At 39.6% G+C, this 23,647-nt stretch overlaps 1 protein-coding gene across 4 annotated transcripts; it reads right to left on the bottom strand.

Annotated features, from left to right (window-relative positions):
• Positions 1-1,944: 1,944 nt before the first annotated feature.
• LOC111567440 (regulator of G-protein signaling 9) lies at positions 1,945-23,646 on the bottom strand. Of its 4 annotated transcripts, XM_023268567.3 has the most exons (20): positions 22,755-23,646; positions 21,193-21,289; positions 20,166-20,216; positions 19,856-19,962; positions 18,876-18,927; positions 18,737-18,795; positions 18,581-18,657; positions 18,423-18,504; positions 15,544-15,606; positions 14,346-14,375; positions 14,184-14,245; positions 10,416-10,529; positions 10,215-10,330; positions 9,962-10,049; positions 8,942-9,080; positions 8,698-8,780; positions 8,269-8,392; positions 5,770-6,137; positions 3,332-3,509; positions 1,945-2,218 (listed from the first exon to the last, which is right to left on the bottom strand). In XM_023268567.3, exons 1-19 carry the CDS (start codon positions 22,821-22,823, stop codon positions 3,347-3,349), a joined length of 1,944 nt encoding a protein of 647 aa, XP_023124335.1. In that variant the 5' UTR covers positions 22,824-23,646; the 3' UTR covers positions 1,945-2,218; positions 3,332-3,346. The 4 variants fall into 4 exon arrangements, with proteins under 4 accessions (XP_023124335.1, XP_023124334.1, XP_054860581.1 ...); XM_023268566.3 differs by having other exon boundaries at positions 1,945-3,509; XM_055004606.1 differs by lacking the exons at positions 1,945-2,218; positions 3,332-3,509; positions 5,770-6,137 and adding an exon at positions 7,236-8,150 and having other exon boundaries at positions 8,185-8,392.
• Position 23,647: the final 1 nt, after the last annotated feature.

Genomic DNA, 23,647 nt, shown 5'->3' on the forward strand with positions numbered 1-23,647 from the left:
ATGTCCCACTGAGCGATGGGATGGTTCTGTTCAGACGGATCAAAGCTGCTCCGGCATCAGGAACCTCGGTGATGCCGGGAGACGAGGACCAGCAGGAATGATGTGCTTCAGTCTGAGATCTGTGGGGATATATTGTAATACAGTCCATACCTTCGCCAAAACCATGAAGTTAATGTGGAGATCAGATATCAGGGAGGCTGTTTCTGTGTTAAAAATGTCTGCTTGACACTATTTCTCAAAATCTGAGTCGTAATAAGGAGAAAATGTCCCAAAACACATTTAATGTTCTGTTCAAATTTAGTTTTCAGGGAACGAAAACATCTGCATCTTCTATTTCCACTGTTATATCACCACCTAGTGGTTAAATGCTGTCATCACCAGTAGTGGAAGAAGTGTTGACATTCTTTACTGTAGTTTTATTTAAACCATGTAAAAACAATACTCCATTACAAGTCCTACTTAAGTAAAAGTGCGAAATTATCAGCAGCAAACAGCAGTTAGAGGGTTAAAGTAAAATACTGATTTGGACACTAATAAATTCGCCTACTGTAAACATCAGATCATTTATTGTTGTAGTTACTGCAGGTGGAGCTACTTTGAAGCACTTTATGTACAGTTTTATGGGCAGTAGATGAATCTGAGGGCTTTTCCATGGTTAGTGGGGGAGGAAAGAAGAAAGCATTAAGTTCGCATACACAAATCAGTTTTCAGTTTTTCTCTGATGTTTGACTTCTGGTTGCATATTGGCTCATTTGAACATTTATTTAAAATACATCATGTCAGAAGGTTTAAGTGGAAAATCCCTGTTAGGAGGAGCTGTGGGAACACCACCCTGTCTACATATTGCTTTTTGTAAGATATCATACGCCAAAATTTATGGAAATCGTCAGTATAATCTTTAACAATCTATGGTATTTAAAAGCTTATTTTATTATTTATTGTGTAAAATATAGTAAGTAAGCTGTCAGATAAATGTAGTGGATGATAAAGTACAATATAATGTTGTACAATGTACAGTTTTTAACTCTTTTCTTCTACAATTTACTGTTATTTAATAGATTCACACTGTTTTAGGAAAAAGCATAGAGGATACGTTACTTTTTAAAGTTTAGAAATGTCCTTATTGTTGAACGCACAGCATTTTTCCCAATGCAGATAGCATGAATTGAATGATAAATCCAGTGTAGACATTGTTAATGTGGTAAATGACTATTGTAGCTGGAAACAGCTGATTTTTAATGGAATATCTCCATAGGGGTACAGAGGAACATTTCCAGCAACCATCACTCCTGTGTTCTAATGCTACATTGTGTTAGCTAATGGTGTTGAAAGGCTCACTGATGGTTAGAAAACCCTTGTTTTATCCACTTTTATTCATGTTAGCACATGGATAAAAGTGGGAGTTTTTGTCTGGGTGACCCCAAGATTTTGAACAGTCGTGTAAATATTTTATAATGTGCTCTTAAACGTTAAAAAACAAAAACCGCCACATCAAAATTCTTTATTTTCACAATTCATTCTTTGACAGTGTTTGACTGTAAACTTAGAATAATTTTACTGTTTAGAAGAACAACATTATTTTACTGATATTTGCTGATATTTGAAAGTAAAAATATGTCTACTAAGGACTGAAAAATTGTACATTTTTGTTGCTATTTTCAGTTTTTGTGTTTGTTTTTATAGTGTGTGAACACCATTGTACCATTCCACTGTTTAACATGTGTTCTAGCACCCTTACTGCCAGATTTCCTTTTCTTTTTTTTACAGAGTAGAATGGAAAGTAGCATAAAATATCACCCTATCAAGTAAAGTAAAAGCACCTCAAAACTCTACCACAGTAACGTACTTCATGAACTTCCACCTGGTCGTCACTGGCTACAGACAGATGTTTCAATATTAGACAAATTGCTTGGTCTGAATAAGAAACCATTTGAATCAATGAACCAATTTTGTAAAGACAATCATTTATTGAGGCACTTGACACAAGCTATTGAATGTACAAATGAAATACAACAAATTTAAGGTCATTTTTCACATTCTTGCATCTGTAAACATGGTAAAGATCATACATTCTGACAGTTAGTTCATGTTGTCCCCCTCCTCGCTCAGGGTAGTGTACAGACACAACAGCTACACAACAGCAGTGGAGCCAAATACAAAACTATTACCGAGTTCCACCTTAAATCCAGTAACTCCTCCTGGGCTGATAGGAGTGGATCTGCAACAACAGGAGAGCAACTGTTGATGTGCTCTCATCTATTCAGGCATTTCATAGAGTGTAAGAGGTAAGTGAAGTGGAAATGAGGCATCTAAGTCTATTTCGCTGCACAAGAACACTTTTCTACTTCAGTAAATATATAAATATAATATGTCTTCCTGTGCACAAGCAGACCGGCTTTGAGACGTAAACATTAATGTACTTCATGGTTTTCAGTGTGCACCTTGGCAATCACTCTTTCCAGTTTTGTTGTCTTGTGACCTTAAAAAAGTTTGTTCCTGCTTTGAAGAAACCAAATCAATACCAACAGAATCTGTGTGGAGGTGGATAAGGTCATCAACAGATTCACGATGAGGTTCGAATGTGAAAAAGCTACAGCTCAAGTCCTCTAAGCACTTGAACTTTGGTCCACCTTGTTGTCCTCTGGTGGGGCGTCCTCTGTCAAAACTCAACCTCTAACCCAAACGCTGGGCTCAGCTGGTGCTGGTCGGTCAGGGTTTATGAATATAAGGCTGCAGTTGGATGAACACTCCACCAATAATCTCAGTTTTGGGTGTCAAACATTCTCTGCCTGTTGGCTTTAAAGGTCTGGACTGGTGTGTTCAGTGTTTTTCTGGGAATCTGGGTGTTTTCTATGACCTGAAGAGGACTTTACATTCTTAAATTACATTCACATTACTCATGGTGGGTTTTCTTGACTGTGAGAAAGGCTTTGAAATGCTTTAAACCACCATCAGGAGGCAAAATTGAAAGAAAATGTCATCAGTTAAATGAATAAAGAAGATGCTTGCATTCCTTTGAGAGGAGGAGTCGCACTGGAAGGACTCATGACTCCAGTATTTGTAAAATCCTGGGTGTAGGAGTGCATAACAGCTGTAAACAGCTGTGGAGAAACACTGCGTACTGAGCCATAATTTAGGGAAAGTATTTTGAAAGTCTTTATCTGCAGCAGATGTGACTCTGGGACCTTTGAAGCCAACAGTCAGTCAGGTGTTTGATTCTCTTCAGTAGATAAATCAACAGCCTGGTCTAGAGGACCAGACTGAGAGCTTTGTTTCTGTCTTTAGCTGTTTGTGTTCTATATTATCATTATATATCCTGGTGGTTTTCTACCTGTGAATCCAGACTTTATCCCTTCCCGTTCGGTGGAGTGAGGCTCTCCCAGGGACAGATGATCTCTTTAGTTCCTACTCCTCCCCGAGAGGCAGATCTGTTATCCTCATCCTCATCCTCAGACTCTATGGGGTAGATGCGGAACTCTGGGGGAATATCCACTTTAATCTGGAAAAAACTGAGAAATGTAGCAGAAGGGACTCAGTGAGACTCGTCAGCCTTAAAGATTTCCAATAGACATGACTTTATTTGTGGCGTTCACTTTCTACTCAACACTTGACCTTCAGCTTTGATGCAAGGGAGTTTATCCATCAAATCAGTTTTATAGGAATTATTTTAAGCTGCATTAGTTTTTCTTAGTTACTCCACCAAAGAACGCAGTGGAGTTATGTGACTATCGGCATACGTCTGTGTCTGTCTGTCTGTCTATCTGTCTGTCCGTCCGTCCGTCCGTCCGTCTGTCTGTCAGCAACATTCCTCTAAAACAGACCAACAGATTTGGATGAAATTTCCAGGGAAGATCAGAAATGACACAAGGACCAACTGATTAGATTTTGGCAGTGATGCGGCTTATAGTCTGGATCCATGGATTTATTAAAGATTTCTGTATCGTTGCTAGACAGCGGCATGGCGTCACTGTAACCATGACAACAAGTGAACACTACATCAGCTGATTGTGATCCTACTACAAATCCACCGCTGAGGACTTATCAGGACTTATCCATCAGAAATGATCCAAGGAACAACTGATTAAATTGTGGAGGTGTTTCTGAGTCCCATCAATTCCTGCCGCCCGCTACATATTTAGGTCACATGATCTGGTATCCGTACATAACATACACATGCAGAACACACACCTGGGCTCAGGTCATTGTGTTTGTGGGTACATCTATGTTAAATGGACACATTCTATGTTGCTGTGATTTCTGATCATCAATAACTAATAAACAAATGCTGCATTTCTGAGATATGGGGGAATGAGCAGCCTTGGAGGAGGACTGCTCTCTGAGTGCTTTTCTTGTTTTATTCTAAATGAATATTGATTGAATGGCAGACATCAGCAGACATCTGGTATCATTCCTGCTGGTGCTCATCTACAACCAGCTTCTTGTTTTGGGGCCTTATGTTGCCTGGGTAATCATCCTTTAATTCAATTTCCAATTCTGTTTTATATAGGTAGTGCCAATCCATAACACACAGTGTCTACAATAGTTCATTTTAACTGCAAGAAATTTTGCCCCCTTTTCTTTTGCTTTTTAAAATCGAATCATGGTCAATTTAATTTGACTTTTTTTGTGAGAATGAACAAAAAAGACTCTTTCATGTCAAAATAACAACAGATTTCTACAAACTAATGTCAATGAATTAAGAATTTAAAACAAAAAATATGTGATTGCATTAGTATTCAGTCTTTAGTAGATGCATCTGTACATTTCTATCTCTACATCCAGCTCTGCTCTTATCTCTTAGAGCCGTATATTCTGGATATTTAATATGCTGCTGGTTTCTTGAATTTCCCTTGGGATCAATAAAGTCCCTACCTACCTGAGTCTGAGTTATTAGGACTTAATCAGCCTTGCACATCTGGAAACTGCAGTTTTACCACTTTCTTCTTTGCAAAACTGCTCAAAAGCTTTTTCAGGTTCCATGGGGTTGTGAGTGAGCAGCTCTCATTCAAATCCAGCCACAGATTCTCTGACTGAAGCATGATCTCTGATTTGGCCACTCTAGAACATTTACATTTTTGTCTTTAGAACGTTTCTTTGACTGCATGTCTTGGTTTATTGTTTTATTGGAAAACAAATCTTCTCCATAGTCAAAGTTCACTTGCAGACTGCATCAAGTTGGATTTCCCTACATTTACTTTACCCTCTACCTTTACAAGCGCTCCAGGGCTGCTGCTGAGAAATGTCATGATGCTGACACCACCGTGCTTCACAGTGGGGATGACGGTGTGATGGTTTCTACTAAACATAGCATTTTATCTAAAGGTCAGAAAGTGTGACGCTATTATGTCCCCTTTCTGAGTGCTTATTTTTGAAGACTTTAGCTCAAAGAGAAGTTGGTGACTTCTAGATGTAGAAGTCCTGCGTCCTGCTACCCAAACCAAGCATGGAGGAGGCATCATCATCTAGCTATTTAATACTGGGGTTGTTTGTTTCACTTCTGTAGAGTCTTTTGTGTTTTCAGTGAAACATCTCCATGGGATTTACAGATGCTCATGGCTGAGCTGACGTATAAACACTGCAGTGTCACAAACAGGGAGTGTCCAGCCGAGCAGCTGATCAAACTTTGAATGGATCAAGAGTCAGAATCCACTTTTTTTTAATGCTCCCCCTAAACTCCCACTCCAGCACTCCAGCTGGGATGTCCATTAGGTCTGGTGGGGTTTAGGCCTCATGGTGGAGACTGAAAATGGGCCTTTGTATCACACTTACTTGCCGATCCTCCTGGGCGGAGCCTGGCTGGGTTCCTCAGGGCTGATTGGCTGGATTCGGCTACTCGTCCCGGCAGCTGAGTGACATTTTGGGGACAGGCTGGCAAACATGGTGGCCGGGGTGCAGCCTCTCTTCAGCAGGCGACGCAGGGACAGAGCCATGCGGGACTTGGACACAGGTCCTCTGACGGGGCCTCGGGCCTCGTGTTTCCCCTCGTCAACTTCCAGTCGTCGCTCGCAGGCCGAGCTGCTGTCCAAGGCCACGCTGATGGGGGACGGGCAGGCCGGGCTGGGGAAGGCCAGGGAGGGGGAGTCAGTGATGCCAGAGTAGACGGACAGGTGAGGGACCGGAGTGGTGAAGCGGCACAGCTGTAAGGAAAAAAGGACAAAAGACAAAAAACAAAAGAGTCAGAGAGCATCAGTCCAAAATACGGGAGGAGTTCTCTGCAAACTAACCTGATTTAACATGTTTAACAGGAAATATCAGCTGCTATAAACCTCATTATGACAGTTTATGACATAAATATGGTAGAACTACATTCACATGGTCAAGAATCAGACCTGATTACTCTGATTCTCAAAGTGAATTCATGAACACTGTGTGGGTTTGTGTAACTATGGAAAATGAATATTGTGGTTCATCATAAAGCCGCTGCAGAAGCTCATGGTGGTTCTTCTAAAGTAAATAAAAGTCTGTTTGCTCTGATATTAAAGCTGTGAGCTGCAGCAGCTCAGATGAAACACCAGAGTCCAGTTAAAGAGATACCAGCTGGAATAAAAAGAGACAACCTGAAGGCCTCATGAATGAAATCTACAAAAACTATGAAGCTTTTCATCATCTCCACCACTAGCAGGGCACCTAAAGTTCTACAAATCAGCTTATATGCATTATTCTTACAGAATGTTGGTTCAAAAGGAACAGTTATCGTCACACAAACCAAATTGGACAAATCATTGCTCATAAAAACACATGACCTGCTGTTATAGTACATTATAATGCACTTTGAAGACTGTAGGAATGCTGATGCATGAGGAATTAAGTGTTTTCAGCTTCAACTATTTCCATTTTATTAGTTATTTAATCATTTAGATCCTCAATGCGCACATCTGAAAAATTGAAAGTAAACGATATTTTCCTTGGAGACATTTTATCTGAAGAAGAGGTCAAATATTTTCAAGAACCTAAAAGAGAATCCCAGTTAGTTTTTACTGCAGCTCCTTGATTCACAATGACTCAGATGACTGAGAACCTACGCAGGAATATTCACAATATTTAGGATTTTTGCTTGAAAAGTGACTCAAAAGATCAATCAGTCAACAAAAGGGTGATTTTCTTTAAACTAAACAGTAGCTGTCACATTGAAGACAAGACAAAGAAAGAAAGAACAGACAGAACAGAAAGTATGATGTTTTGTGGAACATGATAATTGGTGAACAAATAGACAACATGAGACAAACACAACATCATGAGGTGGTTTTGTGGATTTTTTTATTTGATCATGAATGATGACAAAGAAAACAGAGAAACTCCAGAGATGAACAGAACAACGTGATATGAAAACAGCTGGTATGGAGATAAATGGAACAGATGGAAACAAACCATATGGCTCAGAGCAGACATTTATTATTATTATTATTATTATTATTATTATTATTATTATTATTATTATTATTATTATTATTATTATTATTATTATTATTATTATTATTATTATTTGTCTGGAGCCTGTAGACTCATGGCTGGACATGTTTAAAGGTTCAGTTCAGCTAAATTAGACTTTTATTAGTGTAGGTTGTGAGATATGCATGTTCTAGATCATTTAACTGTGTTTCTAGTGGGAAAAAGCTAGTAAAGATCTCAAAAACTGACTAAATAACCAAAACTCTGTTGCATAACTAGAAACAGCAAAATGTAAGAGAGGAATTTACTACATTTTTGCAACTTATTATATCATAAATTAGTTTTTTTGTATATTTCTAACACCACATGTGCCTTAACACTGTCTTTAATGCAACTAAATTAGATTTGCATTTTACTATTGCACGCTCCCATTCCTAAAAACTTTGCATTTTTAAACTACATTTTTCAGCACTAACAAATAAATACACCTGGCAGTAGTTTAGAGGTTAGATCTGCATTTTTTTTGTCTGCATTTAAAGTCAGAAACACACACTAAATAAGAGTTTTTGGGATTTCTATGTAGAAATATTCACAGCAGCAGCATTAAACTTGAACTAAAACGCCGTTAGACTCGATATTAGGAAATAAACAACACCTAAAGGATCAACAAGAACAAGCGAACTAATCCTGATCCTGACAAGAGTCAGGATGAGGCCGTTATCTGGAGGTGCGACGCTGAGGCGCCTCCTTGTTATTTGGAGGTGCGACGCTGAGGCGCCTCCTTGTTATCTGGAGGTGCGACGCTGAGGCGCCTCCTTGTTATCTGGAGGTGCGACGCTGAGGCGCCTCCTTGCCCTGCTGGCTCAGTTTGCTCATGACCTGAGTGATGTCCACCGGGGCGTTGGCCGCCATCCTGGCTCTCTGCTCCAGCTCCTGCTGCCGGAGGATGATGGGACTCAGGCTGGGACGTCTGTTCTTGGCGTTCTGCTCCAGCTGGGCATCGCTGAGACGACAGAAAACAAAGAGGAAGAATTAAGTAGGTGGAGGAGAAACGCAGGGGGGAAATGAAAAAGAGAGGACAGACAAGGTGAAAATTAATACTGCTATTGTGATGGATTGTGGTTGTTTTGCCCTGAAACTTCCTCAGATTAATGTAACGCTTTGCTTTTCCTTTTTTATTAGTGTGCACTTATTCTTTACCAGATCAAGTATAGAGCAACATTTTCAAGCTTTTCCCAACTGAAGCAGTGAAAAAGAGCTCAACTGTCTGAAAAAGTGGATGAATTAAACACAAAAGCTGCCACTTACGAGAACTTGTGCTCCTCGGGACAGATGGCCTTCTTCATGGTGTCCTTAAACACCGGAGACTTTATGTAGCGGCCGTACTTGTCCTGCAAACAAACAGTTTGTTTTTTAGTGTCTCTTTCCTCAGACTATTGAACAGAAAAGACATTCCCGTTGGAGACAGACATTTAAGAACAAAGAGCTTCAGAACATCTCTGAGGTTTGTGTGGATTCCAGCCGTTCTCCACCTCCTGCTGGCTTCACTGACCTTCTTCATGAGCATGTAGATGTGGGTCTGGGCTGCATCCAGGACGTATCTGTGAGGGTGTCTCAGGCCACTCACTGTGATCTCCATCGTCTTTCCGTCGATGTTGATCCACCGCGGAGCTCCACGAGCCAGAAAAGTCCTGGAAAGACCAAAGACAAGGTGTTTAAACAGTGGCATGAACAAAGTTACTCAGACTGGTCGGTTTATGGTGAAACATCCACAAAACTGAACGTTGATTTCATCATTTAATCATCAATCACTCATTAAAATGACATTAAATATTCTGTGTTTCATAAAGACTCATCTTTTAACAAACAACTCATAAACACCTTTTCTATATGTTCTTTCCTCCACTGTATTTTATTGATTTTATGCATTTTTGCCTAGTTTGGAAAGCACCTTTGAATGCTTGAAATATACATAAATATAGCACTTTATTTATTATTATTATTATTATTATTATTATTATTATTATTATTATTATTATTATTATTATTATTATTATTATTATTATTATTATTATTATTATTATTATTATTATTATTATTAAAGCAACCCTTAAGTAAAGAAACTGGTATTTAAAGGGTTAAAATCCTGAAATGTAATGAATATTGGGTAGTTATGATCAGGACTGATGATGGATGAAAAGCAGAGGTGAAAAAGGAAAATACTATTAATATCTAATACTTTTATAGCTGTTTTTGACTCAAACATCTTTGAACTTAAGAACTTCTGTCTAACTATTTAAAGTGACATCTAAGGGTTAAAAAAATGTAAAAAAAAAAAAAACTATATATAAAAACAACTTTCAAAATGTCTTGTTTTATCTAAAAAGCAGCTGCAGTGATTTAAAAAAAAAGAGTAAATCCTAATATCTGAGAAACTGCAGCCGTATAATTTAACTACCTTTAAAATTTAAATTCAAAATAGTTCCTGGTTGTTTTTCTGTTGCTTGGTTTTTCTATATTTACCCTCCACAGCTGTCGATAATTTCTGCAAAGGGAAAGACGGAAACATTACTTGTAGATCTGCTCGGCTTTCCCTCTCATTGTCGCAGCAGTGCCCCACTTCAGATCCTCACAACTTTCCCAGAATGCCAAGTTCTCACCTGAGGAGGGTCAGAATTAAAGAGAAAACAACATAGAACAAAACACAACTTCCACATTATTGTTGGCCACTTCCAGTGGCTCAGAAATGACCTCACAGTGCAGCAAGTTTACAATAACACACGAGTGCTGCTCCATTGGGTTTTATGATTTCATTAAAATCTTACTGCTGAATTCTTTCTTCAGGAAAAGTCTGAAATCATCTCGTCCTCGAGGGTCTGAGAGCAGCTCTCCGAAGCTGAACGTCCACCTCTCCACTCGCATCTTAGACGGTACTTCCGCACTGTCGTACAGAAAATCATCAAAATCAACGAGATATTTCTAATTACATTCAGGGAAAACAACACGCAGAATCCTCAGCGACTCACTTGAGTCTGTTCAGGGTCCAGAATGTGACGTCGTCGGTGAGCCAGGGGTTGCTGGGAAGACACTTGGAGAGGAATGGGTCATGGCTGTAGTAGGTGGTGCAGTATTTCACCAGTCTGCAACCAACGGAGACACAATTCACTGGAACATCTGGAGGAAACAACTCTAATAATTCACTGGAACATCTGGAGGAAACAACCAATAATTCACTTGAACATCTGGAGGAAACAGCTAATAATTCACTGGAACATCTGGAGGAAACAGCTAATAATTCACTGGAACTTCTGGAGGAAAGAACTAATGATTCACTGGATCATCTGGAGGAAACAACTCTAATAATTCACTGGAACATCTGGAGGAAACAACTAATAATTCACTGGAACATCTGGAGGAAACAACTCTAATAATTCACTGGAACATCTGGAGGAAACAACTCATAATTCACTGGAACTTCTGGAGGAAATAACTAATAATTCACTGGATCATCTGGAGGACACAACTCTAATAATTCACTGGAACATCTGGAGGAAACAACTCTAATAATTCACTGGAAAATCTGGAGGAAACAAGTCTAATAATTTACTGGAACATCTGGGGGAAAGAACTAATAATTCACTGGAACATCTGGAGGAAAGAACTAATAATTCACTGGAAAATCTGGAGGAAACAACTCTAATAATTCACTGGAACATCTGGAGGAAACAACTAATAATTCACTGGAACATCTGGAGGAAACAACTAATAATTCACTGGAAAATCTGGAGGAAACAAGTCTAATAATTCACTGGAAGATGTGGAGGAAAGAACTCTAATAATTCACTGGAACATCTGGAAGTAACAACTAATAATTCACTGGAACATCTGGAGGAAACAACTAATAATTCACTGGAACATCTGGAGGAAACAACTCTAATAATTCACTGGAACATCTGGAGGAAACAACTAGTAATTCACTGGAATATCTGGAGGAAAGAACTCTAATAATTCACTGGAACATCTGGGGGAAACAAATAATAATTCACTGGAACATCTGGAGGAAACAACTAATAATTCACTGGAACATCTGGAGGAAAGAACTCTAATAATTCACTGGAACATCTGGAGGAAACAACTAATAATTCACTGGAACATCTGGAGGAAACAAGTCTAATAATTCACTGGAACATCTGGAGGAAAGAACTCTAATAATTTACTGGAACATCTGGAGGAAAGAACTAATAATTCACTGGAATATCTGGAGGAAATAACTAATAATTCACTGGAACATCTGGAGGAAACAACTCTAATAATTCACTGGAACATCTGGAGGAAACAACTAGTAATTCACTGGAATATCTGGAGGAAAGAACTCTAATAATTCACTGGAACATCTGGGGGAAACAAATAATAATTCACTGGAACATCTGGAGGAAACAATTAATAATTCACTGGAACATCTGGAGGAAACAACTCTTTAATCACAAGCAGTGTGTTGCAGCAACAGATTCAGCTGAGCAGCAGGTAATTTATAGAAGCACCCTCAGGTGTAGGGTTAGGGTGAGCGCCCATAATATAATGTAATCCAGTAATATATTCTAATCCCATGAATGAACCGATGATAAATCAGTGACGAGACCAAGTTATGTTTCAGCCTAAATACTGGATGAAGGCTTTATCATCTCCTCCATGAAGGTTTTAATCTCTATTTGCTAATAAGATTTGAAGAAAATGTAAAATATTTTAGTAAATTTGGGGAATTTTAAGCTTTGAGATTAGAACTATGGACATCCCTGAATAAAATTCATTCCCTATCAGTAACAGTTGAAGAAAGCAGTGAAGCAGCCCCACATTAGAGACCAGCTGACGTGTTTGAGTATCTGATGAAGGACTTATCATCTGTGGCATGAAATGTTGCTTTTTCTCCTGATTTTTTGGTGAGATTCACAGAAAATATCGACAACATAAAATAATTTAGTAAATTTGGGGAATTTTAAGCTGAGAGACGAGCTATTGGACATCCCTGAATAAAAATGTCTCATCTGTGCTTGACTTTTGTCGATCCTATTTGTGCAGATCAGTGAGTGGAGAAATGGAAAAAATAATTCACAGAATTCTCCCATCAATCAGGCACAAATTACAGACCAGCTGAAGTGTTTGTCTAAATATTTGATGAAGGATTTATCATCTATAGCATGAAAAATGGTTTGTTCTCTCTTTATTTTTTGGTACGATTTGTAGAAAATGTGGAGAACATAAAAGATTTGAGTGAATCTGTGGAACTTTAAAAGAGCTTCTGCAGATTCCTTCTGCTTCAGTGGTGGACGTTTGTAGACTCTGAGTGGGGAGATGGCTGGTGTGGATGTTGGAATTCAAATGGCTGGTGTGGATGTTGGATTTTATCTGGCTGAAGAGCTCCAGACCCCACCTGAACGTCATTTCACCTGATTAACCTGCAGCTTCCAGACCTCATTCTTCTCCCCGCCTACCTCCTTTCTGATTGGTCCACCACCCAGTTCCCTCCTCCAATCAAGCTGTAGCAATCACCACAGCTGGGGTTTAAATCTGCATCAAATTGACAGTCAGAGCTGCTGGGAGCTACTATGAGCAGCTCAGTGTTTGTGCTCAAACCAGTAACTCCTGGTTGTTCTGTGTTTTCTGGGAGAGGGATACCAGCAGCTCTGGGCTCGGGTGTGTTCTGAGACGCTAGTTTAGCTTATTTGTTGAACATGCATAAATGTGTTAATGACTTTAGTGAGCCAGGGGTGCTGTTATGTCGTCTTTAAGTCTGACTGAGGAGCTGAGCAGTTTTCTTTTGTTATTTTGTCTGAGCTGGTTTCAGCAAGGGCTGCACAGTGGTGTAGTGGTTAGCACTTTCGCCTTGCAGCAAGAAGGTCCCTGGTTCGTGTCCCGGCTTTCCCGGGATCTTTCTGCATGGAGTTTGCATGTTCTCCCTGTGCATGTGTGGGTTTTCTCCGGGTACTCCGGCTTCCTCCCACAGTCCAAAAATATGCTGAGGTTAATTGATCATTCTAAATTGCCCGTAGGTGTGAATGTGAGAGTGATTGTTTGTCTCTGTATGTAGCCCTGTGACAGACTGGTGACCTGTCTAGGGTGTCCCCTGCCTTCACCTGAGTCAGCTGGGATAGACTCCAGCCCCCCCATGACCCTAGTGAGGATTAAGCAGTGTATAGATAATGGATGGATGGATGGTTTCAGCAACTCTGTTCACTCTCGTTTGGTTTTATTTGGTTGTTTGATTCAGCAGCACCAACCAGCACTGCTTTTTTTGTACCTTTTTTGCTGTTAATTATGTCACAAAGCAATAAATTATTTCACCAAACCAAGAACACCTCGTTTTATATTCATCACTTGGGATGGAACAATAACGTGTGGAAAGTGTAAAAGATTTGAGTGAATTTGTAGAAATTCAGGCCACGTGTTAAGAGCTCGTGCACGTTCCTGAATAAAAATGTTAGATGTGTTTGGTAGAGATTCAGATCTGGATGCAGGTTTACTTTTTCTGTAAAATAACACATTTTGAGCATTGAACTGCTTTGGCGAAGGCACATTTTCTGTGTTTATTTTAAAACTAATCTTGTTCCTTACATTCCTGTGGCTGACTAAATGCAGTTAAACATATCTATAAAAGGAATCACATTTCCTCTGCTTGACTTTTATCGATCCTACATGATCAGTCCGTGGAGATACAGTGGAACTGATCTGTGTTTATGCTGTTTCCAGAAGTTTGCTTCAGGTTTGTCAGATATGAGGGATACGAGGAGATGTCTTACGCTCCAATAGACACAGATGACTTCACTCTGGGCCTCATGATGGACTGCTGCGTAAAGATCATCTGGAAGAAGCAGAGGAGACATGACAGCTGTGATGTTAGTCCATGAATCAAACCAGATGATGGAGTCAAAGCAGGAGTGAACTGTAAAAGCTTCACTTACGATTCTCTCGTAGAAGTCAGGAGTTTGTGTCTAGGAAAAAAAAAGAGATTCCAAATCACTCCACGAAATCAAATATATGTCAAATATATATGTACATATATGGACAAGTGGAATATTGTGTGGTGCAAACGTGTGTGCATGTAGCAGCTTCTATTTTTTTGGGAAAATCTGGACATTTTAGCGGATTTTTTCTTCAAAGGGGAGTTTGAATGTTAACCCTGTGATCCCTAAAATTCACCAGCAGCATTAAAAGGCATGATATCTTTCAGAAAATCCCCAAAATGACAGCACTAATTATTATTGACCTGAGTCAAAAACTGGAAAACCAGAAAGAATCCTCTTATTTTCAACTTTCCGACAGTTCCACAGCTACTCAAAAATAAGCTTGAAACTATAATGTTTCACAAAAATCTGTTTATTCTGCAATATTTCATTAAAAAATCTGCCAAAAATAAATCGTTTGCAAAATTCAGATTCAGTAAAAAGCAAAAAAAATGCAATCTACAGCGCAACTGAGAAGCCATTAGTGACACCGCTGTAACCAACAGGCACATCACAATAATTCTGAAAGTTTTCAACCGGACTGGATTGAACTGCAGGCAATGTTTCTACAAAATAGACGGGAGACGAGTGCGGAAACTATTTTAAAATGTAAAGAGGTAGATATTCATAGAATGAGTCACCAGAAGGGAACAGCTGGGATAATGCTGTTCATGTTGATCACCAGAGTTTTGTTTGTAAAATAATGAGGGTGACGATGTGTGATTGTAGGGTTTAAACCAGTCTAGCATGGATTGATTTAAACATTGTTGGACTTTGGATTAAAAAAAATAGATGCAGGAGAACTAAACTTATTGTCTTTTATATTCAATGCACTCGTCTTATTTGGGAAATCATTCCTTCTCCTTGCAGCACATTTAACCCTCGTGTCGTCCTGTGAGTCAAAATTGACCCGCTTTAAATTTTGTGCGTGCGTGCATGTGTGTGTGCGTGTGTGTAGAACCAACTCTAAAGTCTGGACACAGAGAGAGTCATGGGAAATGCCTGCAGGAGAGGAGAGATAAATTTTAGCAGAAGCAGCAGCAGACGTGCAGCAGAAAGAGAAAGCAGGTATCCTGCATCCATGCATTAAAGCCTCTTATTGAATATAAGCTGATTGAGAGGATTTCTGTTCATACGAGTCATCCTCACCTGTTACCTCGTCTGCGTTGGGATCTATCCGTCGCTCCAGACCGTAGTCCATGGCGCTCACCGTCCCCGGCTGGAAAAAGCAAAGTGTGTTTACCAAAGGACTAATTAATGGAAGCAGACGCTGTTTTATGATGCTAATCATCAGCCAATAATGTGAGAGGACAAGAGGCGGGCAACGAGGAAAATGTGACAATATACATAGAACTTCCAACAATTAGATTCCAGCCAAGGCTTTAAATATTTATCGACTTGAAACCACATTTACAAGATTAAATGTGTAACTGAATGATGAAGGTGAGTCTCAAACAGCCAAATAAACTTAGATCAAGATTTTACTTAATTTGCTTTGTAGAGATTATTATTAAAGTCTCCAGTAGGTTGAAAATAAAGATAAAAGCCGAGACATACAGAAAAGTACAACTAAACAATGAAAACGGTGCAGTGCAGCTGTGATGGTACATATAAGATGTAATTATCAGATAATAGTAGGATGAATAACATAATAAATGAAGACATGTTAAAGCGATGATGTAAATGTACTGAAAATGTCTGTGAATGTAAATCTGTAGATGTTTTATCGCCTTTAGCTGCTGAATAAAGGTTGCAGGTTCAAAGACCCTCCTAATAAAACCGCGTTCGTCAATTTGGAGAAAAAATCCTGGAAATTCTCCGACTCGAGGAAAAGTGTAAACATTTTCTGAGACTGAAGGAAATAAACAAAGTGACACGTGATAATAAATATTATTTCATGTTAACATGCCGTTTTTATATATTAGAAGACCCCTGATGAGCAAAATAAGCAGTCAACACTATGACAGTGTCAGAAACACTGATTCGCATTTCTGGGGTTTCATACTAGGGGTGGACTGATTATCCACCAGGATTATTGGTATCGTTATTGACTGATTATTGATAAATGAAATACTCTACTTCAGCTCTGATGCAGCTCCTCTCTCTGTCTGTTTCACTCTGTGGTCTCAGAAACGTCAAAAACTACTACTACTCAAAAACTGAAGGAGAAAAACAAGCCGATGCCACAAACCAGGAAATCAGATAATGCTATGCTAACGGCTAGCGGCTTAGAAAACAGAGAACAGCAGAAAACAAACGGAATCTCAGCTGATCCCACATAAACTCATTTAATAGAGAACCAGTTCTCTGTTTGAACATGGGGCTGAATTACTGCAATAAAACAACTTCCTACAGCTTTACGGTGTTCAACGTGTAGACAAGAAAATGTGCTCAAAAAGTTCAAAAATACACAAACACTCTCTAATTGTAGAATTACATAATATAAATTATATGAAAAAATAATAATTAACTCCCTGCATCTTGTTTGTTTAATGAGGACACAGAAGTTCCTTCTAGTATTTACTCCATATCTAAGGACTGGAAATAAGAGAATGACGACACAGAACTGGACCAATCACATTCCTGCAGCTCTCTGAGTCAGACTTTACAACTTTATAAAGAAAACAACACAATTTTCCTTTGAAAACTTAAATCCATTAGCAATCAAAATCATCCTAGTTTCATTAAAAACAATCAGCTGTGCTTCTGATGGCAGATGTAGAAAAGCTTTAGAGGATGTTTCTGAACTTCTCTGACTTTATGACTCCTCTCCTCCCTCATTATGTGTGATACTGGTTATACTGGTTATAGTGGTTATACTGGAACTGCAGTGAACTTTTACCACCAGCTGTCTAATAAGAGTTGTATTCTGCAGCAGCATCATGACATCGCCTGCAGCTCCAGAAACTAAGCAGACAGAATAGATCTGGAGTCGGTTTGTTTGCTGAGTGTCGGTCAGCTTCAGATTAGTTCCATTATGTTTTATCAAACAGTGTTAATGCAGTAAAACCAAAATAATGCAATTAGAGAATCAAAAATGCTGTTATTTAGGATATACGTTATTCAGCAGCTGATTTCTTGCCGTTCCCATTCGTGTGATGCTTTTGATGGTATTTCCTGTGGTAAAGCTCCTTCACAACGTATTAGACTGTGATTATTAAACTCAAGCTTCTTTTTTTTATATCTACAAAAATCCAAGCCACAGAAGAAAAAAAAAAAGATATTTTCCCCAAAACATGAAGCCCCAATGTGAAGTTCTAAATGTCTGGGCCTCAGAACAACGTAATGAAGCATTAAAGTGATGTTTAATTTAGATTTGTGTTTAATCAAATTACCACAAACCAGTAAACACAAAAACACACGGCTCCATTATCAGGAGCAGTCGTCCCCTTCGGTCGCTCCGTAATCCGGCTTCACGACACCAGACTGTGGATGGACGTTCTCCTAGCAGCGTAAAATATTCATCACTGCTGCCCTTTTCCTCTGCCTGGACATGTAATGGTAATGAGGCTTCATGGGTAGAGATAATGAGAGACCCTGGGAAGCATGTATATATATGTATATATATATATATATATGTATATATATATATATATATATATATATATATATATATATATATATATATATATATATATATATATATATATATATATCCATACATATATATATATATATATATATATATATATATATATATATATATATATATATATATATATATATATATATATATATATGTATATATCCATACATATATATACATATATATGAAGCTACATCCTGTCTTCATTCTGATAACTATCTGTGTATGGGATGCTGACTAATTCTGTCCTGTAACGAGCCCTGAGACCTGATTGGAATATTTCAAGGAGGTAGAAGTTGTGTAAATACCACCTTCTCTAGAACATTGGACAGGAAAGGAAGCCTAAAGGAAGTTATTGAGGTTGAGTTTGTCTGGGTTTGGCTTTGAGGAGTGGCTGGACTATGACATGTTTCAAGCAGGAGGGTTTAATGTGTTTTGTGTTTCCTCACCGGAGGTCTGTGAACCACCCAGTAGGCTCTCTCCTGGCACTCGAACACCACACGGTCTGGCTTCTTCCTCTCCTTTGCAGCTCTAAAATCACACAGAAATCGTAACGCCTCCTTGACCTCGAAGCTGAGCGATGCCTTTGAGTTTGTCACATGCATACCTGTACTGTTCTTTAGCCTGCATCACAATGAAATCCCATTTATGATTCATCCACTTGTGGAGACGGTTATACTGCTCCTGAGGACGGAAAATAACACCTCAGTAAACGGCAACAAAGAAAACTGCATTCCTCCTGGACATCTCGTCTCATTCTCACCTGCTCGTGCAGCTCCAGGATTCCTTTCTTCCGTATGTTTCTTTTTGCCAAGTAGATCGCTTTAGTGATAATAAAAAAGAGCGTTAACTGAACGTTGGTAGCAGGATGGAAAAAATGCATGCGGCAGCTTCAGTCTCACCGTAATCCGTGTCCTCGACAGGCCACTGCTGTGTGGGCCAGAAATATGGAGTCTGAGGACAACAAATGCAGAGTTCAGTGTTGTTGAGCTGGATTTGTTTTGTTGCAGACCTCAGCCTGAATTAGTCTCTTTTATTGTGGCTAGGGGAAAACTAAACCAAAACAATTTGTGGTTTTACATCAAAAAATAAACATTAAGCAAATTGTTTTCCTCTTGCTTCTGCCTTTTTATGTAGTTTTTAATGATAAACTCTGATTTTATTTGCATGTTAGATCAATTATGCAAAAAAAAAAGTTTTTATTCACAATTCTCACATGCAGTTCATCTAATATTGAAGCCAAACAGTCACACTTTTATGTGATAATTTGGTGATTTTCTCTGTTTTCTATCATTGAACATGAATGTCTTTTGGATTTCGGTTTGACAAGACAGGAAAGAAGCATTTTTCACTTTTGCATAATCAAATTATGTATCAAAAATACTCAACAGATTAATCAACGATGTAAATAATCATTGGTTGCAGGCATAATTAGCTTTTTAGAAGCTGCTGTGTGAGGGAGCAGCTAGCCAGCTCTCTAAACACCACATCAAGTCATTATAACTATAAATTATATGTATAGCACATGTAAAAACCAACCAACTTGACTAATGTGCAGTTTTTATCACCATCCTTTGAGCTTTTGAAGAAAACACACTAAATAAAAATGGATTCATCAGATTTATATGTACTGAAATAAAACTCCAACAGGATTGTATATCACCTCTGTGTGCATCACCTGGTAAACAGAATGTGGACCTACTCATAAGAACATCGCTCCAGAACAGCAACAGAACCACAGGGCAGCTTTAAATCAGCCGAAACAAATAGAGAAGCTTCTGATCCAAACTGCTATGAGCCGTCAATGACATCATCTCAGCTCCGTTTTGGAAGATGTTTGGGTTTGAAACGTATTCTGAGGTTTGAATCGTGGTGTTTTTACCTGGAAGCGATACAGGGACGCATCAGGTTTGATCACTAAGCGTTTGTGGTCTTGTAGCGGGTAGATATATCCCAGCGCCACCAGCATCGAGCCAAAACTCCTCGCCTCTAAAGACAACAGACAGATGAGCAGGAATTTACCAGCCGCTGTGGCATTTCTGGTGATATTCACTTCAAACGAGGCTTCAAGGCCGATTTATAATGACTATCTAACACGAAAATATCTGAAATACTGGATTTTTAACAAAAGAAGGCAGCTACAGCTGATGTTCTGAGTACATCCGGATTGAATCGACTGCCTCATCTCTCACCTTGTGTGTCTATTTGGAATCTGCCGGCAAGCCACGCAATTATGTCTTCACCTGAGGAGAAAGAATGCAAAGTCTAAGGCAAATAATTCAGAGAAACTTGCAGCAGCAGCAGTTAAAAAGGCAGAAAAACAACTTTAACTAAAGGCTGTTTGTGTGTCGACAGGTAGGCTGGAGTCTGTCAGTAAATGCAGTCAAAACAGTTGATGTGGAGAGAAGGAGGAGGTCTGTGAGGGAAGGGAAGGGAAGGGAAGGGAAGGGAAGGGAAGGGAAGGGAAGGGAAGGGAAGGGAAGGGAAGGGAAGGGAAGGGAAGGGAAGGGAAGGGAAGGGAAGGGAAGGGAAGGGAAGGGAAGGGAAGGGAAGGGAAGGGAAGGGAAGGGAAGGGAAGGGAAAGAAGGGAAAGGAAGGAAAAGAAGGGAAAGAAGGGAAGGGAAGAAAAAGAAGGGAAAGAAGGGAAGGGAAGGAAAAGAAGGGAAGGGAAGGGAAAGAAGGGAAGGGAAAGGAAAGAAGGGAAGGGAAAGGAAAGGACAAGCAAGAAAGGAAAGAAATAATGGGAAAGGAATGGAAGTGAGCTGAAAGAAAAAAGGAGGCGACAGGTGAGAAAATGAGAGCAAAGGGTAGAAAGAACAGGATAGACATGGAAAGAAAAGGGAAAAAGGAAAGAAAATAAATAAAAGACGGAGAGTCGTAGAGGAACAGCAGAAATTCATTCAGCTCCTGGAATCAAAGCGTTGAAATGACGTCGACATCGAGGTTCCCTCTCTTCCACCTACACTCTGTTTTGCTCGAGGTTCTGTCTCTGTCTTGCTCGTTTCCTCAATCATCACCCTCCTCCTTCACCTCCTATTTTTTCCCTCTCCGTGACTCGGAGACCGTGGGGGTTGTCATGGAGATGAAATCTCTCCAGTCTGAGCCCAGAGCTGTGGTGTCCTCCTCCTATGCAATCACTCAACCAGCTGAATAACAGCATGAGTACAGGCTGCATACGTGCCCTCATCAGTGTGTACATGCATGTGGGTGTGTGTTTACCGGTGATAGCGTGTGGTATCGTGGTGATAACCAATCTCTGAGGCTGCGACTTCACCCCTGTTCTGGGGTCCTGCATCTCCAGCAGCACCTTCTCCGCCTGCAGGAGGAACATTACAATGTAAGAAGAGGTTTTCACAGCAGCTGATTGGTGGAGGGGGTCGAGGTCACCATGCCAACGGGGGCAGTGTGGATGGAGGGAGAAATCACTATTGGGTTGGAGATCTTTGAATCTGTGAATGAAATTTGCTCCAGATTATGTGGGATGATGATAATCATCATTATGGTCATCTCCAGCATCACCTCATTTCCATTCAATGAAAGTTGATGGTTTGAAAACTCAAACTGCCCTCTGGGATATCAGAGCTCCCCGTCTAATTAATACTTCCTCTCAGATAGACGCAGGATGATTCAGGTATTCTGATTTCCAACATGACTGTTTTAAAAATCTGCATTAGAACGCCATGAAGGGTGAGGAGATGGGATTGTTTCATGCCCTAATCTAACGGCTTTTGTTTGGTTTGTGTGGGAGTTTTGCGATGAGTCACTGAACCTCTGAATAGCTGCTTCAGTTATCAAATCATCTGATCCCACAGCTCCCATAGATCCCACAATCAGAGAGCGAACTGGAAAGCCAGAAATCATGGAGCACATCAATGCAGTGTGTGTGGAAGCATGTGCATGCTGTGTGTGTTTGACTCCCAGAGCCTGTTTGAAGTGGCTTTGTGCTTTGAAGTCGACCTGAGAGGCTCTAAGCTCCAGCCTGAGCTGGACTAAAGTGGCCTTTCATAGACCCAAACACATCGTTCTCCTGCAAATGAACCTCTGCACATTCCCCTGGAGAGCTGTACACTGAGACCACTGCGTCTGAGATCAATAGACTAAGAAAATAGTTTACTAATGACAGAGTTTTTATCTCAGTTATCTCCTTCACATGTTTTTCTTAATGTCAGAAGTTGTTTGGCTGTGATGAATACGCAGCTCCTGATGTGAATGAATGTGAAATCTGTAGGACAGAGCTGCTGCTCTGAGGCTGGATTAACTTCTTTCCAGAAGCCGATGGGTGTCGATGGAAGCACTGATACTGATCCATGCTTAATGCTTATTAAAGTGAACAACCTTATCACTGAGAAAAGGTTGAGACAAAGCACAGTCTGCAATTTAATGTGACATGCAGATATCGCAGAAACCAAGATCGCATCTGATTTACAATGTTTTGATGTGATTCTGAATCTAATTCTAATTAAGATACAGTTGTCTAATTTAGATAGTGGATTTTTTCTGTTGGATTTCACAGCATCCAGCAGTTTAAATGGAACCTGTGAGTCTCTTTAAATCTATACACTCAAATCATCAGGATTTCTCTGAGGACCTGTGGAGAATATAGATTTTGTTAGAGACCAACGCAGTTTACAAATGACAATAATAAAAACTGTTTATGGGGTTGGAGCACTGCATTGGAGAATTCTTACAAAAAAAGTGACCCATCTATTGGTTGTCTGCAGGTGCAGTCCATAAACCGAAGCACAGCTGTGATTCACAGCATCTCTAAGAGGAGAGCCTACCTTTCTGAGACAAGCCATCCGAGGCCGGTACCTCTGTCCATGATCCCGGATAGCGTTTCTGATGGTCATGTTGTCCGTCACATATACAGTCCTGCTGTCGCCTCTGAGATCCGTGTCGTGTGGGGATGCTTGAGGCGAAGCGCAATGATCGATGGTGATGTTGCCTTCAAATGCCCCATATTTGGCCTCAAATGGAAGCTTGGAAATTGGGATTACGCTGTTAGATTCTCACAGTTTTTGTATTAAACTGGACTCTGGACTTAAATTATTCGCATTATACTTTTGGGTATGCAATACAATCAGACAACTGCAATTACACAGTATGAAGTAGTGACACAGAAATCCCAAAAGTCTTAATGAATAACAAATTAACGCATTATTTATCGAATATAAATAAATGTTTTCTGCCATCTGCCTGATAAATGCCCAAAAGACTCAGAGAGAAAACAAATTGAAAGTCTAAGCTAGAAAACCGACGCTCTTCCGTCTCTATTTAATATTTTATTGAGCTTTTGAGGAGCGTTCAAGTACAGATGCCCTTTTTCCGACAGCCTATGAAGGCAGCATAACTAAAGCGAGAGAGGAATCAACCAATCAGAGCGCAGCTTTTTTCCACCATGGCGCAGTTACCAAAGTGGAGCAGCAGAGGGCGCTCTGGAGCAGCAGCTAAATTCAGTTAATATCGGATTTATATTATTTTAACTTTGATATTTTTGTTGTTTGTTAATTAAACAATATACACTTTCTATTTATAGCTATATGTGTTGGCTAAATTTCACTTTTTGATGTAAACGGTGTAACTTCGTCGCCATACTGTCTATAGTTAAAGCTGCTCAAACCGACAAACTGATTCGTGTTGAAGTTTTAAAAGACATTTTTCTTTGTGAAACTAA

This window comes from Amphiprion ocellaris, chromosome 18, assembly GCF_022539595.1.
Source record: "Amphiprion ocellaris isolate individual 3 ecotype Okinawa chromosome 18, ASM2253959v1, whole genome shotgun sequence".
Taxonomy (NCBI): Eukaryota; Metazoa; Chordata; class Actinopteri; family Pomacentridae; genus Amphiprion; species Amphiprion ocellaris.

Excerpts from the sequence above, each read along its gene's own strand:
- LOC111567440 (XM_023268567.3), bottom strand. The coding sequence starts at position 22,823 with ATGACCATCAGAAACGCTATCCGGGATCATGGACAGAGGTACCGGCCT. Across the intron at positions 6,138-8,268 it reads CCCCGGTGGACATCACTCAG|CTGTGCCGCTTCACCACTCC; the intron begins GTCATGAGCAAA and ends TTTTCCTTACAG. Across the intron at positions 3,510-5,769 it reads CCGCCCAGGAGGATCGGCAA|TTTTTTCCAGATTAAAGTGG; the intron begins GTAAGTGTGATA and ends TACATTTCTCAG.